The following is a 15,866-nucleotide window of genomic DNA, read 5'->3' as shown; positions in this document are numbered from 1 at the left end:
CTGTATGTATATTATCTATTCAACAGATCAGGTTAATAGTAAACTTGTAGAAGTCTGATGGTTGACATCTTATAGAACTATTACTTGCATGCACAGGGTTAATTTTAAATGCTTCATTATGAAGCAAGATAAGCCTAGGCTTTTGCGCAGGCTTTAGGCTTATCATCTCGATTTCCTGTGTTTTTAAGTTACCCATGTCTATTTTAATGGCCTTACTGTATAGAGCAACAGCCTATTACTCCACACCTGGCATTTAGCACATTGAGGATGGTAAGTACATGTCTGTTGAATAAATGGATGGGTGACACTGCAAATGGCCACAAACTGGTTTTGGTAGTGATAGAATAATAAATCAGAATTATGAATAATTATGGCAAGATAATATGTTACAGCTATATGTTACTTGTAAGGTCTGGACTGTGTTTATATAAACCCCCAACCCTGGAAGATAATGGTTATCAGATGAGGGTTATAAAACTGAAGTGGGACTTTCTTCAGAGAGAAGTTTCAAACTAAGACAGATAAGTAATAGTCCTCGCACTCCAGCTGAGACTAAGGAGTAAACTTAGAAGGTCTCTCAAGATCCGTTCTGGGCACATGACCTTTCCCTTCTGAAAAGCAATTAGATGCAGGTTGTCCCTTCCTTTAATCACAAACATCTATCTCTCAGAAGGACCCCACTTGGACATGCAGGCAGTTCTTAAGTGCCCCCAGCTTGGCAAGAGTTCTGAACCCAGAGACTCCTGCTGGTTGCCCTGTTGCTTCAGCTCATTCCTGGGAATATTTCGTAAAGCATTTACTCCTGAGGCTCACAAAGAAGGGCTTCATTTCATTCATTTCATTTCCACGTGTGGGGTATGGGTGTTGCAGGGGTAGCTGGTCAATCTCCCAAGATGATGTCTAAAGCACAATATGGAATATTCTAGAAGACAAACATATCTCATCCTTGAGAGAGACAAACACTATCATCCTTGAACAGCCGTGGATGTTACATCCCCACTGATGACAGTTGGCTTGCAGTCTGCTGCGAAATTGAACAGGACACTGTGAACATCTTTATACACACGTATCTTGCGCACTTGTGTAACTATTTCTTTAGGCTCATGTTCTAGAATGACAATGGCTAAATCAAAGGGCCTGGGCAGTAAATATTGATAAATAACCATTGGAATAGTTACATAATTTATAATCTTACTAATATGTTCTGAAAAATGCTGATTTCTCAGAATTCTTCCAGTACTGGGTTTTATCGATATTTACAATATTTTCCCAGGTGAAAACAAAGATTCCAGTAATTTAATTGTCTTTCTTTGCAGTAGCTTTGAATATCTTTTATTGTTATTTGGGTTCCTCACAGTATTTAGCTTGTGAGATTTGTAATAAGGTAATCTATGAAATAGATTAAGAATGCCCATGTACAGTAAACCTGTGGCTAAATGAAATGTTACCAAATGGAAGATCAGACTTTTCCCTAAGAATACTTTGGTTTAAAAAAAATGTGTGTTACAAACATCATTGGAGAGGAGCAAAGTTACATGGATTATGAAGTATTCCAGAAGTTACACTGGCTTCTCTCCTGCTACTCCAGTTAATAGGCATTCAGGAGGCTTTGATTATTTTGTTGTGAATAAATATTGCTTGAATAATGTACCAATTGGCCAGGTACACCTTCAGGAAAAGGAAGGAATATTATTTGTTTTCTACTTAAGTAGGCCAGGGCAGACAAACCGAGACTCAACATTTCAAAAAATCCAATCCGTGAAATGTAGATGTAAGGAGGCAAACTGGGACCTCGGCAACAATCTGATCAGCTCGTCCTGGCTCTTTCCATGAGTCATTATGATTAGATGGGAGGAACTATACAACCACAGTGCTGATGGAAGCTTCATTCTAGTGACTTAATGAGCTAGAATATAGTCTAGTTAATTCACCTATAATAGCTAGATTAAAAGTTTCAGAGAATAAACTAGTTCTCTATTAATAAATAGCATTCGCTTAATTTAAACAAACTAATAGTATTTACTAGTGAAAAGACACCCTGGAGTTCTTATCCATAAAATGGTTTAGCAGAGGGTACTTGGTCTACTGAGATTGCTTATTTATTGTAAATAAACCTGGAATTTATAGATGTATGGGGCATGGCTGGTTGGCCGGATGGCTGGTGAAATGGGGAGGGGCTGTAGCCTTGTAGGCTGTGTAATTAACAGCTCACAAAGCAGAGAAGTCCCAAAATCAAAATCTGAGGATTGCTTCTATATACATCGCTCAAAAATTCAAACTTGTGAATTGTTCCAAACTGACACACAGCCTCAGGTGGTATGTAGGTATTCATTCCTTAATTTGATGCAAGAAGAATGGGCTATCCATAAGATTTTTTTATTTTTTAAGTTACAAGGGATTTAACGAAACCAGATCCCAGAAGAAACGATGGCTGGAAACTCATTGCCATCACAATAGGGATGCCAAGCCAAGGCTGCAGACTCTATTTGGTCCAAGCAAGATTTGTGTTGCTTAGATACCCGCCCAGATGGAGAGGTTAGGGCATTGCCTCTAATATTGGCCACAGACACAAGTAGAAATTAGGCTGAGTGATCTCATTTCAATTTGCTTAACCTGAAGGATGCATTCTGCCTACAGATATATTCTGCTTTCATTCACAGTTTTAAATTTTTTCCCAGATTTGAATTCTATAAGATAGGACATATGCTTTTTGGGTTCCCCCAACCCCCATCACTCCCTAATATTACATAAACTTCAAGTGTTTATGTTATTTTTCTGGGTCCTTCTACAAAAACAAACATACTAAAAACAGGGGAATTGTTCATTTTTAGGCAGACTGGAAACTTCAAAATCTAGAAGCCAGGTAAACCTCTTGTTTCATTTCAAAGTGAATGAAAAAGTCCTTAAAGAAAATGACTTGGAAAAAAGCATGACAGTTATATGGCTTAGACTGGAAAGAGGTCCCCGGATGAGGTCTGCAACATCAGGTTTCCACCCTCCCTGCACGGTCCTTCCTCCTCCTTAGATGGGGGACACGTGTTGTGCCACCAGGTCTTGAAAATGGGGTCTGGGCTCTTTGTTTTACAAGACAAGCCACATAGTGTTTAAGTGGTAAAGCCCACAGATGACACTTAGAAATGATAAAGTGTGCAGCCTTCCCAAGAAATAGTTCCCCACAGAAGCAGTGGGCATACCCTGGTCGGGCCTCACCTTGGGAGTGTCACTCCTGTCCTCTGGCCCTGGGGACTGGCTGCCGTTGCTGCTCCAGCCAGCTTCCTGAAAGATGTCAGGGCTCTGCTGACGAACCTGGCGGGACACGACGAGGTGAATGCGCCGGTCACTGGCCTGTGTGGTGAGACAGACACGTTAGCCACTCTGGGCTCCCATCCAAAGCACCCAGTGCCAAGGGCTCACCAACTTATGAATTGGGGTTTACCTATTTTATGGGGAAAAAGTGGTTTCTAGTATTTTTCATAGTGGTGCCCACTTTGTAATTTGATAAGAACACAAGAGGCATTTCCTTTATTTACTAAATGGCTCTACTGTGCACAGCCTGAAACGCTAAGAAAACCTTTCAGATAGAATGTGGTGCGCCATGTAAAGTAGCAGCCTGTGAAATCTCAGACCCAGGGCCTACGGCCGGGGGTAAACAGTAAAGAAAAAGTAGTCGAGTCAGTAGCAGCAAATGGCTACTGCAGGGAGAGAAATCATCTGCATCTGGCGGTTTCAGACACTTGGCAGTTAGAGAAGACGGGCCCTTCAGGACTACACGGGTGACTTCGTGGGTTCTAACACAGCCTGATTAAAGGCCTTTGCCTGGATCCCTTATTTTTTATGTGGCTGCCATTGATTCTGGCTTCTATGTACATTGATACTTGGACAGAGCATTCCACATAGCAAATACATTGCTTGTTAGTAAGGGCCACTCCACACCATCAGTTACAAATTGGCTTTCTGCCCCAGCTGAGTTTGATGTGTGTCAGAGAGCATAGGTCATTGTTCCAGAACCGCTGATTATTGCAGCCCCAGCTCTGCAGGGCAGTTGGACTAGACCTTGGACCTGGGAAACCTACAGAAACCTACATAAGGGCTCCCTGACAGCCTCCATGAAGTAGCCACGTGCACTCACTCATCACTCCAGGAAGAGTTAACAGTGGCTGCAACGTGGTTAGATTTAATTAGAAGAGGCCCCTCCGAAACACTAGATTTGCCGACAAGGAAGGTAGAGAAAAGAGTAAGTGCTAGGGGCCCCTCTCTGCATCCCATCCCCTGACCACTCACAACCACAGCAGAGCTGCACTTCAGCCAGCCCGTCTTCTTCGGCCACAGGCATGGTCACCAGACCAGGAAAAGGTCAGTCATGAAAAGAGGCCATGGAAAGTCCATGCTCTCGTCCATGAGCGTTTTTGCTCCTTGTGTCTCTGCGTCTTCCCACACCACATACCTCGCTCCCATTGTCAAGAGCTAAGACATTGTTTTTAAGACCTAAAGCAATAAGAACCCGCCAATGAAATCAGATCCCCACTCCTGGCCGGCACTGATCAGCCCAAACCTTCACAACTTTGCATCCTTATACTAACAAACGTGCCCCCTTCAGGCCAACCTTAAAACCTAGGGCTCATCAATTGGGTGGTTGCACGTTACATGAACTTTCTTTTATCCTGTCCTTACCACATGCTTATCGATTTTAGAGAGGAGAGGGGAGAGAGAGAGGAAGAGAAATATTGACCTGCAAGAGAAACATCCATCGACTGCCTCATGTGCACGCACACACCCCACTGGGGCCCAAACTGGCAACCCAGGCTTGTACTCAGACCAGGAATTGAACCTGTGACCTTTTGGTTTATAGGATGAGGCTCCAACCAACTGAGCCACACCAGGCAGGCTAGATGAACTTGATAAAAAACTGCTGAAGCACCATAAGCATGTCTACTGTAAACACCATGGTAGACAGTTGGCTAGTTGAGTTGATTCATTTCACATAAATTGAGAAAATCCAATGCTCTGGTTTCTCTTCAGCTCGTATAAATCTTTCACCTTTTTTAAATTTAGAAAATTCTATCAAACCAGGACTCAAAAGGAAATTTCAAGCCTTGGCTGGTATGGCTCAGTGGATTGAGTGTCAGCCTGCAAACCAAAGGGTCGCCTGTTCGATTCCCAGTTAGGGCACATGCCTGGGTTGCAGGCTAGATCCTCAGTTTGGGGTGTCCAAGAGGCAACCATACATTGATGTTTCTCTCCCTCCCTTTCTCTGAAAATGAATAAAAAAAGAACAAGTCCTTCGCTCATGTTCCTTCATGTAAAACCAGTCATCGGGCACTTGCCCTTTCCCTGATCCTTTGTCTGTCTCGAATCCCCTGCTGTGTTTCTTCATATAGAAAGCCTGTGTCATAACAGAGCAAAAATAACAAGCCCGGGAAACAATCATGAAGCAAGCTGACATGAAGAACTATGATATTAGCCAACAAAACTCAATTCTTAGGAGAGTATTTTGTAATCATTGTCCCTTTACACTGTAAGCCTCACATATCTTAATGAGGTTATCTCTGGAAACTTTCTAAAGCAAAAATTATTAAGAGATAAGAAGAGGCAAACGGTCAAGTCAAAACTTCAATGGCTGAGCCCAGACTCATTTATCTACAGGGAAATTCCAAGGTTTAGAAAGATCTGGGCAGCAGGTCTGTCTCTAGGCCAGCACGCTGGATCACATTCACTCTGGACCAAGAACACGACCCAGCCACCTCATAAGAGTTGAGAAAATCTGAGACGTACATGTCAAATTAACTTGCCAGGCAAAATCCGAAGTGTCAGGAACAGCCTGCAAGAGCTATTTAATCCTGTGTCCAGCGCAAATTTCTCACTGGGTTTTCCAATGCTGACTTCAGCACTAAGTTGTTGGCGGGAAGAGCACTCCAATAAATAACCCTGGTATCAATTTACATGGAAATAAATTCCCTGCAAGGCAGGGTCCGTGGCTCTCACCAGCCACTTTATAAATTGCTCTCAGGGAGACTATCTGATGCATTTTCTTTCCTAGCTTTTGAAGTTGAAGGTGGATCTCGGGGCTAATGTGTTTGCCCTGGACCCGACTTTCAGAAACAGCTGGATTCAGTGTAGAGAAGCAGCACTTAGTATCAATCTTTTCTTTCCACGGAGGTGAATCTGGTGCGAATGTGGAGTGAGTGTGAGCAGACGGGCGAGGGGAGATGGCAGAGAGAGGGAATGGAGGAGGGAACGCACCAGGAAGGTGGGCTTGGCAGACCTGTCACGTACGGGGTTGGCCGACAAGCTCATTCGGTCTTTTCTGTAAGATGGCTCCAGTGGCGCTTAGTTTTCCTGAACTTCATTCAAAAACAACTTTGTTAGATTGTATTGTGACAGCTGTCATATCAGCGTGCATTTAAACTAATCAAAATTGAATTTTTGTGTAACCATTTTAATACTGAAGATGGAAGAAAATACACAACATTGTTAGTGTATTATGCTTTATTATTTCAAGAAAGGGAAAAACTCAACTGAAATGCAAAAAAAGATTTCTGCAGTGTGTGGAGAAGGTGTTGTGACTGACCAAACATGTCCAAGTGGTTTGTGGAGTTCTGTGCTGGGGATTTCTCCCTGGACAGTGCCCCTCAGTCAGATAGACAAAGTCGACCACAATCAAATCGAGACATGAATTGAGAACAATCAACGTTTCACCATGCGAGAGGTAACCAGCATACTCAAAATATCCAGATCAACAACGTTATTGGGAAAATGAAAAATGTTTTTTAGTTTATGTTAAAAACTACATGGACATTTTGGCCAGCCCCCAAAATAAATGTTCGGACGCCACCCGTGCTGCAGGTGGGAGGTGGGGCCCTCCGCCGGCAGCTCCCGGGGCGGGGCCCTGCTGCGGATGGAGGATGCTCAACGACGGGCTGGCTCGACGGGCTGGCTCGGGCAGCAGACAAGGCGAGCGCTAGATCCTTTCCACTCCAAGTTTTCTCTCCTCTCTCCCTTCAACAACCTGTTTCACCGTAGGCAAACTCTGGACATAGTGGTTACAAGCCGCATGGCCAAATCGCTGTACCATATACCCCTTTCTCTTCCAAGAGTCTAAGCATTAAACTCCCTCTCTCCTTCCTTTTTTTTTTTTTATCCTCACCCAAGGATATGCTCATTGGTTTCAGAGAGAAGGGAAGGGATGAAGAGAGAAGGAAAGAGAAACATCGATGTGAGAGCGAAACATTGACCTGTTGACTTTTGTATACACCCTGACCAGGGACTGAACCTGCAACCTAGACATCTGCTCTGACCTGGAATCGAACCCACGACCTTGGTTTACAGGATGACATTCCAACCAACTGAGCCACATTGGCCATGGCTCCCTCTCTCCTTTCTGTGGGTTAAAGGGAGGGATTCTAATGGCATCCATGTCCTCCCTGTGGATCTTAGCTTGTTGGCAGCCATCCTGTTCCCATAGCAGCCGCATGCCTGCTCGGGGCCAGGCACTTCACTAATAGCCTTGGGGACATGGCTCCTGCCCGCATGGAGCTTGTCCTACTTCAGGGACAGCCAGCAGCCAGAAGCAGGCACCATGAAAGAGATATGGGTAACACACATTAGAGTTTCCAGAGGAAGAACTATGTAAAAAAAAAAAGGAAAATCCTAATATTCAGAGAAAGCTGGAGGGTTAAACTGAGTAGCATTTCTCATGGGAAAAAAAAACCTGTTTTTTGATTGTTCTGTTTAACAACTGTTTTTCTTGAAGTGTTGGAGATTTGACTAAAAACTGACAATAGTATTTATTTAACTGGAGTAAGCAGAGGCAGGCCATAGGAGGGAGCCATACATAGTCTGGGAGCCTCATTTATACTTAGCCTGTTGTAAAATAGTAAAATTCCATCTCTAAGAGTTGGAAAGAGGAGTCTGGGAACATCTTTCCATCATGTTCAGCCCAGAAATGGTGAACGATGGAACTCAAAGATGCTCCTGCATGATTAACCAGGACAGGAGTCCTGCAGAGCCGAGTATTGAACGGGGGGTTCTTTCTGCCATCCTTGGAGGGCACGGGTCCAGGGGTGGCTGAGGGGGTCAGCCGTGGACAAAGGCAGAGCAAATGTGGACAGACTACCTGTACTTCAAGGTGTGAATTTCTCCCCTACCTTGTAAAGGGAGATTGGAGTTAAACCAGATGGTTTATGGCATTTGCTGCTCTTAAAAATGTATATGCATATGCTTAAATGTTGGGTGAACTGTACGCAATGTACATGGGTTCACTCACTGTGTTTTTTTGTGTTAACTTTATAAAATTTCAAGTTAAGAGTCTCCACATTCACTTCTCCATCCTCCACCCCCCAGTGCCCTAGGGTTTTCTCTATAGAAACACCTGGAGAGGAAAACTCTAAACTGAATGTTGGGCCTAGAGCTCATGCTGCTCAGAGTGGGGGAACCACACACAGCTCCCCTTACAACACCGGACAGGCCCACAGGAGACTTGTGCTGGACTGGGTGGCTCTGTTGTTGTAGTGAGAGGTGTAGTTGGGTTTATAATACTATAAGCTGTTTACAGAGTTTGTCTCTACTTAGCATTTCATCCATTAAGGCTCCCTGAGCGAGCTTTAGCTGATTTTCAATATATACATGTAAGAATGGTTTTCCTACGCTGTCTGGGCTTGCTCCACATTAGTGTCCCTTCCAGCAACCACTCAAGTGCCCTTAGCGCGCCCATCCCGTGCTCACAAGGCCCCGGGAACTGTGGAGGATCTGTTTCGTGAAGTTAGAAAGTCATAGACATGGAAGAGATGTCAGGCATCGTCTAATCCAGCGTCATCTCTGAAGCCCACGCTTCAGTTCCCCTGCAAGTCCCCACCATGCTGTCCCCAGCTCATGCTCCAGGGCTTCACTGTGTTCCAAGGCAGTTTGGGCCATTTTCAGAGAGCACTAATTAGAAAGTCCGTCCTCGGGTGGAGCTGAAATTTGCCATTTTCTTGCTTGCCCACTGGTTCCAGCCGTGTCCTCTAGGGAAACCCCAAACCAATTTCCATGTGACAACCTTATTTGAAGATAGCACTCATTGCCCTCCCTCAGCTCTTCTCCTTTCCAGGTCAAATATTCCTATTTCTTCAACATTTAACATAATTTCAAGTCATCTCAAAAACGTGGTGCACTCTGGACTCACTCTAAAAACCTTGTGTCTGTGTGTGGGGGTGTGCCCACACAACAGAACTGGACCCAGAAAACGAGTCTAGCCTGGCCAGCACAGGGTAGGGGCTTTTTTGCTGGTGGACCAGCTGTGCCCAGGACCTCACTGATGGAGTTCTCATTTTGCCATTTCACACACACACGGCAGGTGGTCTCTGTGTTCCTTGAAGCCAAGGCCTCCAGAGAGTCTGTCTTCATCATTATCAGTCAAGTGAAAGGTGACAGTGAGGTCCCCAGCGCCCCAGTGCGGGCCACAGCAGCACTGGGGCCCGGCTCTGAGGTCACATGCGGCACACAGACCTCCACGGCAATGCAGACAACAGGAGGCACCAGAACAGGGTTACTGGCTGAAAATACCACAGTTGTCAGCTATTCCCACTGACGTGGCACTGAACTACACAATGAGCTGGAGAAACAAAGTCCTGGCCCTAACCCTCCTTCCAGTAAGAGAACTTTGGAGAAACAAAGGTACCTGTCACTGGGCAAAAACCTGGGGGCCCCAGAAACATAAGTGCAGAATGAGTTAATGGTGCGCCATAAGCTGATATCCCCTGTAAGACGAGCTCCGTGAAAGCGAACCTGGTGTGCGTCAGTGTGTTCGCCACTGAAATGTGCGCATCTAGCACAGCTCCCGGCACATTTTAAAAAGACTTTGTGAGTATCTTCTGCTGGAGAGGCAGCAGCTAGTTTAGTGAGCTAAGAGCAAGTAGCCTGGCCAAGCAAAAAGGAAATTAAGGAGGCCCTGAGGAAAAGAGGTGAATAGAAACCTTAGGCTTTGTCTGGAGTAGAACAGGAGATTTGGCATAGCAATTTCCCCCACTGTATTCTACCTCCATGTTCATCCTTACATTTGCCAAACACGTATCTTTTAGGGACTAAGAAATTGACAATGATGGTATGCCATCTACAGGGTCATACAGAGTCAGTGACAAGGTCAGAATTGGAATTTAGTTCTTGAGTCCCTGAGTCTGCTGATCACTGAGTCACCAGAACGGCCCAACTCTTCAGTCTGCCTCAAACAGCTTTTCTTTCGTGGTATCTAGAAGTTACTCTCGTGATCAATTCTCTTCTACGGTAAGAAAATCATGCATGTGGGTGACACATAGGCTAGAGAAAGGTAGTGAAGTTCCCAGGCTCCCTAACATTTGCAACGTGTAGCTGTGGTAATATCCACCCCTAAAATTCTTAGCTGCACCGATTTATCATGAATGCACAAAACTTGCATCTGGACTGTAAGAACTTGGTTCAGAAGAATGCTTTTAAATCTCTGTTACTCTACGAGCACTTAACTTACTAACACCATGTTAAAAGACTGTGTTTCAACAGGGATTTGATCTTGTCCTATACTAGCTGTGCAGATCTGTACAAAGCACCAGGTCAGTCATGTCTCATTGCCCTGGCAACTCTTTCTGGCTCCGGGGAACAAAATTGTTGCCTTTCCCCCAGTTATGCATTGGAACTCATGAGCCTGAGTCATGTGTTTAGAACAAAAGTGGGTGACATGAGTCGTCCGTTATTTGCTTTTTGACTAAGTGTCCATCACATTCAGTTAAAAAATTTGGAGAGCCTGGTTGTCAGTTGTTCTGTGAAGAAATGACTTTCATTTAAATATTCATTCATGCAAAAGGGAAAAAATCACACATCTGTGAGTATTAATGAAAACCCATCTTATTGCCACCTCTACAACTGGCTTGGGATTTTTTCTGCTTCTGCATTAAACCTAGAAGTTTTCATCTAGCCTGGGTGCCTAGAGGAATATAGGCACAAGGAGGGTATTCAAATATGAAATCCATAATTACTTTCTTCATTTATTAAATGTATATATTTGAACTCTTAAGTAAATATGAACTCACTGACCCAGCATTACATATAGATGAGAGCATCTCAAAATAGGTATAACTCTCAGAAGTGATCATTCCCCACTGATTCTTGGATTGATATACACTGAATCACCAAGGTTTTAGATGTGCAGTTGTTTGTCTGTCTCTAGGGTCTCAAACCTTTGGTCTGTATTTCTTTGTTCTCCCATTTTAGGTGGGACGCCCGCTGTTCCACAAAGCTATCTCTTCCATACACTGCTTCTGGCCATGGTGCTCAAAAAGCTTAAATTGCCATGGAGAAAAATAAAGTTGTCCTAAGTTCTAAATAAGAACTGCCCTGTAGTTGGAGCTCCTGTCTAAACCTGGGGTCTGGCACCCAGGCTGCTGCTGAGTAAGCTGAGGTTGGGACTCCACACATGTAAAGCTGGTCAGGTTTAAAACAGTTGTGGCTTCTCTGTAATAACTTTTCCCTGAAATAATGTTGAGCGAGGCAGAGTGTGTGGTACTGCGGGAGAAGACACGACCAAAGGACATGTGAGCATGGAGTTTCTTTCTCAGGCCGGTATGATTCACGGGGTAGGCACAGGGCAGTGCAGCCAAGGACTGGTTGGAAACTGGGGTCTTGCCCTTTGAAGCACGTTTAGTGTCATGCCCCCAGCCTGGTGTGTGTTACGAATATCACGTAAATAAATCCCATCCTTGAGATTGCTTAACTGGGTTTTCCCAGCACTCTATTTTTTCCTATTTCTTTTCCAACAAGCTTTGCCCAATTTTTAAGAAATTTTTCCTCCCCTGCTTATAAAGCATGTTGGCTTTGTTGAGTAAGCAGAAGAATCTTTTAGGAAGTCCACAATTGGGCAAGATTTCATAAATCAACTTTCTCAGGGAAAAATGTGTTTTCCTCTTCTGTTACTAATCTACAAACGTAGCATGCCACATGGAATCACGCAGAATGCCAAATCTTTCCAAATGACTTCAGTAAGGGAGTTTTGTTCACCTCTTGCTACATATAGTTGGCAGACGATCTCTAGAATGAATGCAAGTTGCACTCATTGACCTGCAGGGGGCGTTAACAAGTGCAACACACACAAAAATAACGCCTACAAGTCTAATTTTTAAAGAGAAAAAGAATCATGCTTAGAATGCAGATTTTTCATGAAGAAAGACAAGGATGCTTCCTTTTTCGTGGGCTGATGTTTTCATAAATATTGCCTATGTTCTGTCTCCCCCAGGATTAGCACACACAGGCAGGGGCCATCTGCCAAAGGCTGGCCTGACTGCACTTGAGATCAGAGACGGGAATGTATTCCCAGCTCTGTGAGGCCAGGACCTGTGACAGTCTTGTTCCTCATTGTTCCTCCGCCGCATGGCGCACAGAAGGGTCTCAGCCAATGACAACGGAACACATTCGAGTGGACAAAAATAGAGAAGGTATCTTGAGGAAAAACAATATGTAAAAATAGATTTCAGGCCCTGGCTGGTGTAGCTCAGTGGACTGAGTGTGGGCCTGCGAACCACATGATCGTGGTTCGATTCCCAGTCAGGGCACATGCCTGGGTTGCAGGCCAGTTCCCAGCAGGGGACTCATGAGAGGCAACCATACATTGATGTCCCTCTCCTTCTCTCCTTCCCTTCCCCTCTGAAGATAAATGAATAAAATGAAGGTGTTTGGGTGACTTTAAAAAATAGATTTCATGCTTGTTCTTTGGTAAAATGTTTAACAAAAATTTCCTATGAGATGGAATGTGTAAATTATGTTTTATCTACATTTACCTGTTTTATAACTTGACTCAATTTCTTCACTTAGCAAATATGTACTGTCTACTATTGCCAGACATCTGACTACTTGATATATTGTACTCTACTGAATTGACAGGGAGTAATAATAATTAGTTGATAGAAAAACAAAATTAATCAGATTAAAAGATACAGAACTGTCAGTAGCAGATGCCATTGTCAGTGGGACTGTGAGAGGTGGTGTTTGAGAAAAGACCTGAATGAAGAATGGGACTGAGTTACACAGGTAGTTGGAAAGAGTCTACCAGTCAGAAGGGCAGCAAGAACATCAGCCCTGAAGTGAAGAAGCTCTTGAAACGTCTGAGGAATAGCAAGAAGGCAATGTGACTGAGCTGGGTGAGTCAAGGGGAGAATGTCAGGAATCTGCCCATTGCTTAGAAAGTGCAGTTGGAGACAGAACTAGAGGCCAGATGATGTACGGCTCTGCAGTGCTAGGGTTTGGAATCTTTAAGTGTCTTGGGAAGCATCGGAGCGCTGAGCACAGGACAGGGACATTTTGGCACTGAGTTTGTAAAGTGGTCATTCTAACTGCCGCGTGAAGAGCAGAGGCAGAGGACTGAATGTGGAAGCAGGAAGACCAGTTAGGAGGTTCCAGGGTGGCCCAGACCAGAGTGGGTGTCAGCCTAGCAAATAGAAGCCATGGAGATGGTGAGAAATGGATTATGGGAGGAGATGCTGAAAAGAGGGAAGATTCTTTTTGGCCCAAGTAACTGCGTAAATGGTGGTGCTGTTTTTAGAGACTGGGAAAGACTGAGGGCAGATCAGGTGTGACAAGGGGCGAAGTAGAAAGAAGCCAAGGGTGCAATTTTAGACATTACATTTGAGATTCCGTTCAGGCATCCACGTGGAGACAGCAAGTGGCAGCCGGGTATGAAGTGTGGTGTTCAGAGGAGAATTGGGGGCTGCACCGCATATGAACTTGGAAATAAATGGCATAAACTTCAGGAGGGAAATGCCCCTTGTAACTGCTTTTGTTCTCTACCTGCATGACCCACACACCCTGTTGGGAAGATCCATCAGGCTGAGAATCACCTCGGAACTGGGACACCACCGAGAGCCACAGTTCAGGGGCAAAGGCACAACATATCCTTCTTGTTCCCACGGATGGAGCAAGCAAGGGAAGTCCTCCTGTTTCCTGCCTCAGGCCATCCACATTTAAAACGACAGTATCACCCACTGTTTGATTCTCTTTAAAGAAGAGGGATAATATTGAAAAGCGTTGCCGACTCCTGGACGAACTCCCTGGCTAGAACCTGAGGGTAGGGAGATTTAGTAGAACTGAGATAATCGAGTCCTTGGGAGCAGCTCTGTGTCCTGACTGCCGCCCTCCAAGGACCTGGAACCAGACCCAGGCGACTGCTGATGCTGACTCCCTGCTCCCAAGGCCACTTCAGTCGCTAAGTGGACGCTGATAGGACTGGCCGGGTAACTGCAGACACTTCTTAAGACACCATGCTCCAGGCACTAACCATTTCTCTAACGGGCTTTTAGGGAAATGCTCTTTGGTGTTATATCGCCTTAGAATGCCCCCCCCCCCCCGCCTCCTGCACCTAGAGAACTTCTGATTCCTCAAAGGCCCAGCTGAAGATCTTCCTCTGCAGAATTCCTAGGCCCATCTAAACAAAAACCTCGCCTTCCCCTGTACCAGCACAGTGCTTAATGGCTCCGGTGCAGGACTGTCGCGCCCTAAAGCAGTCATTCGGAAAAAAGCCCGCCTCCCCTATGAGACTGTAGGCTCCTTTGGGAAAACAGCCTGAGAGTCGCCATCTCTCTCTTCTCTGCACCTAACGCAGGGCTAGCCGAGCAGCAGAAACTTAATATATTGACTTAATGAAGTGAACGAAAGGGTTAGAGTGCAAAAACCCAGAACAAGCCTGTGCCTCCAAGAATAAAGCTGGCGGCTCAGTGAACATTTGAAAAGCTCATCATTACTCGGCCAAAGTCAACAAGATGCACGCTGGGGCTCAATGACATCACACTGGCTGGAAAGTGACTCAGTTTGAACCAATGTCTCACGACTGGGAACTAACTCTGTTTGCCCGAATGATCAATAACTTATATATCACTCTTATTAGAGAACTTCCTCCCAAGGTCATACTTGAGTTTCTGCGGGCTTTCCGGGGCTCTGACGCAGCGTAGAGACGGGGCTTAGCCTTAGCCCATCCTATGCCGGTCTCTAGCCACAGAATCTCTGGAGGGGGTTTGGCACAACTTCTTAGGGCTGTTAGTACAGTGGGATGACTTGAATGTGTCCAGCACGTATCTGAGTGACCAACCCATGGGTCTACAACCAATATTCTGGGTACAGGGATGATATAACCCTGACAACCTTAAGAGATCTTAACTTGTAGCAGATTGGGTGGCTGCCAAAACCTAAGGACTGTCCGTGACCCCAAGACACATTATTTGCTTGATTCTTACCTGGCCTTGGATCTTGACCCCTCAAACAGGAGGCACTGTAGGTCACATTGGCATTTACAGGGCAGGTGGTCAGGGGGAGGGGCATTCCTGCTCATGCTGGGGGGTTATGATCAGCGTCGAGGAAGGACCTGTGACCCACCTGGATCAGATGAGCTGCGCTTTCTGGGCTGCCATATCTAAGGTCATGTCCGTTGATGGCTAACACACGATCGTTCTCCTCCAGCTGACCATGTCGGTCTGCCACACCACCATCCAACACGTTGAAAATGAACACCCCAGGTTCGTCCACCTTGCGCACCAGTTTTATCCCAAGCTGCTCCTCGGGGCTGCTTTTGTTGAGAATCACATGGAAACTGTCATCCCGGCCTCCACAGGTGTCCAGGGCCTGCCCGTTGTTCCTGCTTCGGAACTTCTGCTCGCGCAGCACAGTCAGCCACAGCACCCGGCAGGGCTGCCGCAGGAGGCGCAGGGCGTAGTTGTGCCGTACGTTGCTGATGTCCATCCCGTTGACCTGGAGGGTAGGGACCCAGCTGTCAGCTCCACCTGCCACCACCCTTCCCAGGAGGCCCACAGAATCACCAGGGCCATTCCACAAAGCCGCTCTGTTCTATCACCTTACCCTGTGTCCAAATATCCCACCTTCCA

General features: G+C 45.4%; 1 protein-coding gene across 3 annotated transcripts in view; it reads right to left on the bottom strand.

Annotated features, from left to right (window-relative positions):
- The window catches only part of LNX1 (ligand of numb-protein X 1), a 107,431-nt gene that overhangs the window by 9,452 nt on the left and 82,113 nt on the right, over window positions 1–15,866 (bottom strand). For all 3 annotated transcript variants that reach the window (XM_037034194.1, XM_037034193.1, XM_037034195.1), the window contains 2 exons: window positions 15,361–15,732; window positions 3,211–3,345 (listed from right to left, as the gene is read on the bottom strand). In XM_037034194.1, the coding sequence (XP_036890089.1) occupies window positions 3,211–3,345; window positions 15,361–15,732 (507 nt within the window). The remainder of the gene's footprint in view (window positions 1–3,210; window positions 3,346–15,360; window positions 15,733–15,866) is intronic.

The sequence above is a fragment of the Sturnira hondurensis genome, unplaced genomic scaffold, assembly GCF_014824575.4.
Source record: "Sturnira hondurensis isolate 20B ecotype Veracruz unplaced genomic scaffold, ASM1482457v3 Scaffold0022017, whole genome shotgun sequence".
In the NCBI taxonomy this organism is placed as follows: Eukaryota; Metazoa; Chordata; class Mammalia; order Chiroptera; family Phyllostomidae; genus Sturnira; species Sturnira hondurensis.
This window is presented reverse-complemented; position numbering and strand designations above follow the sequence as displayed.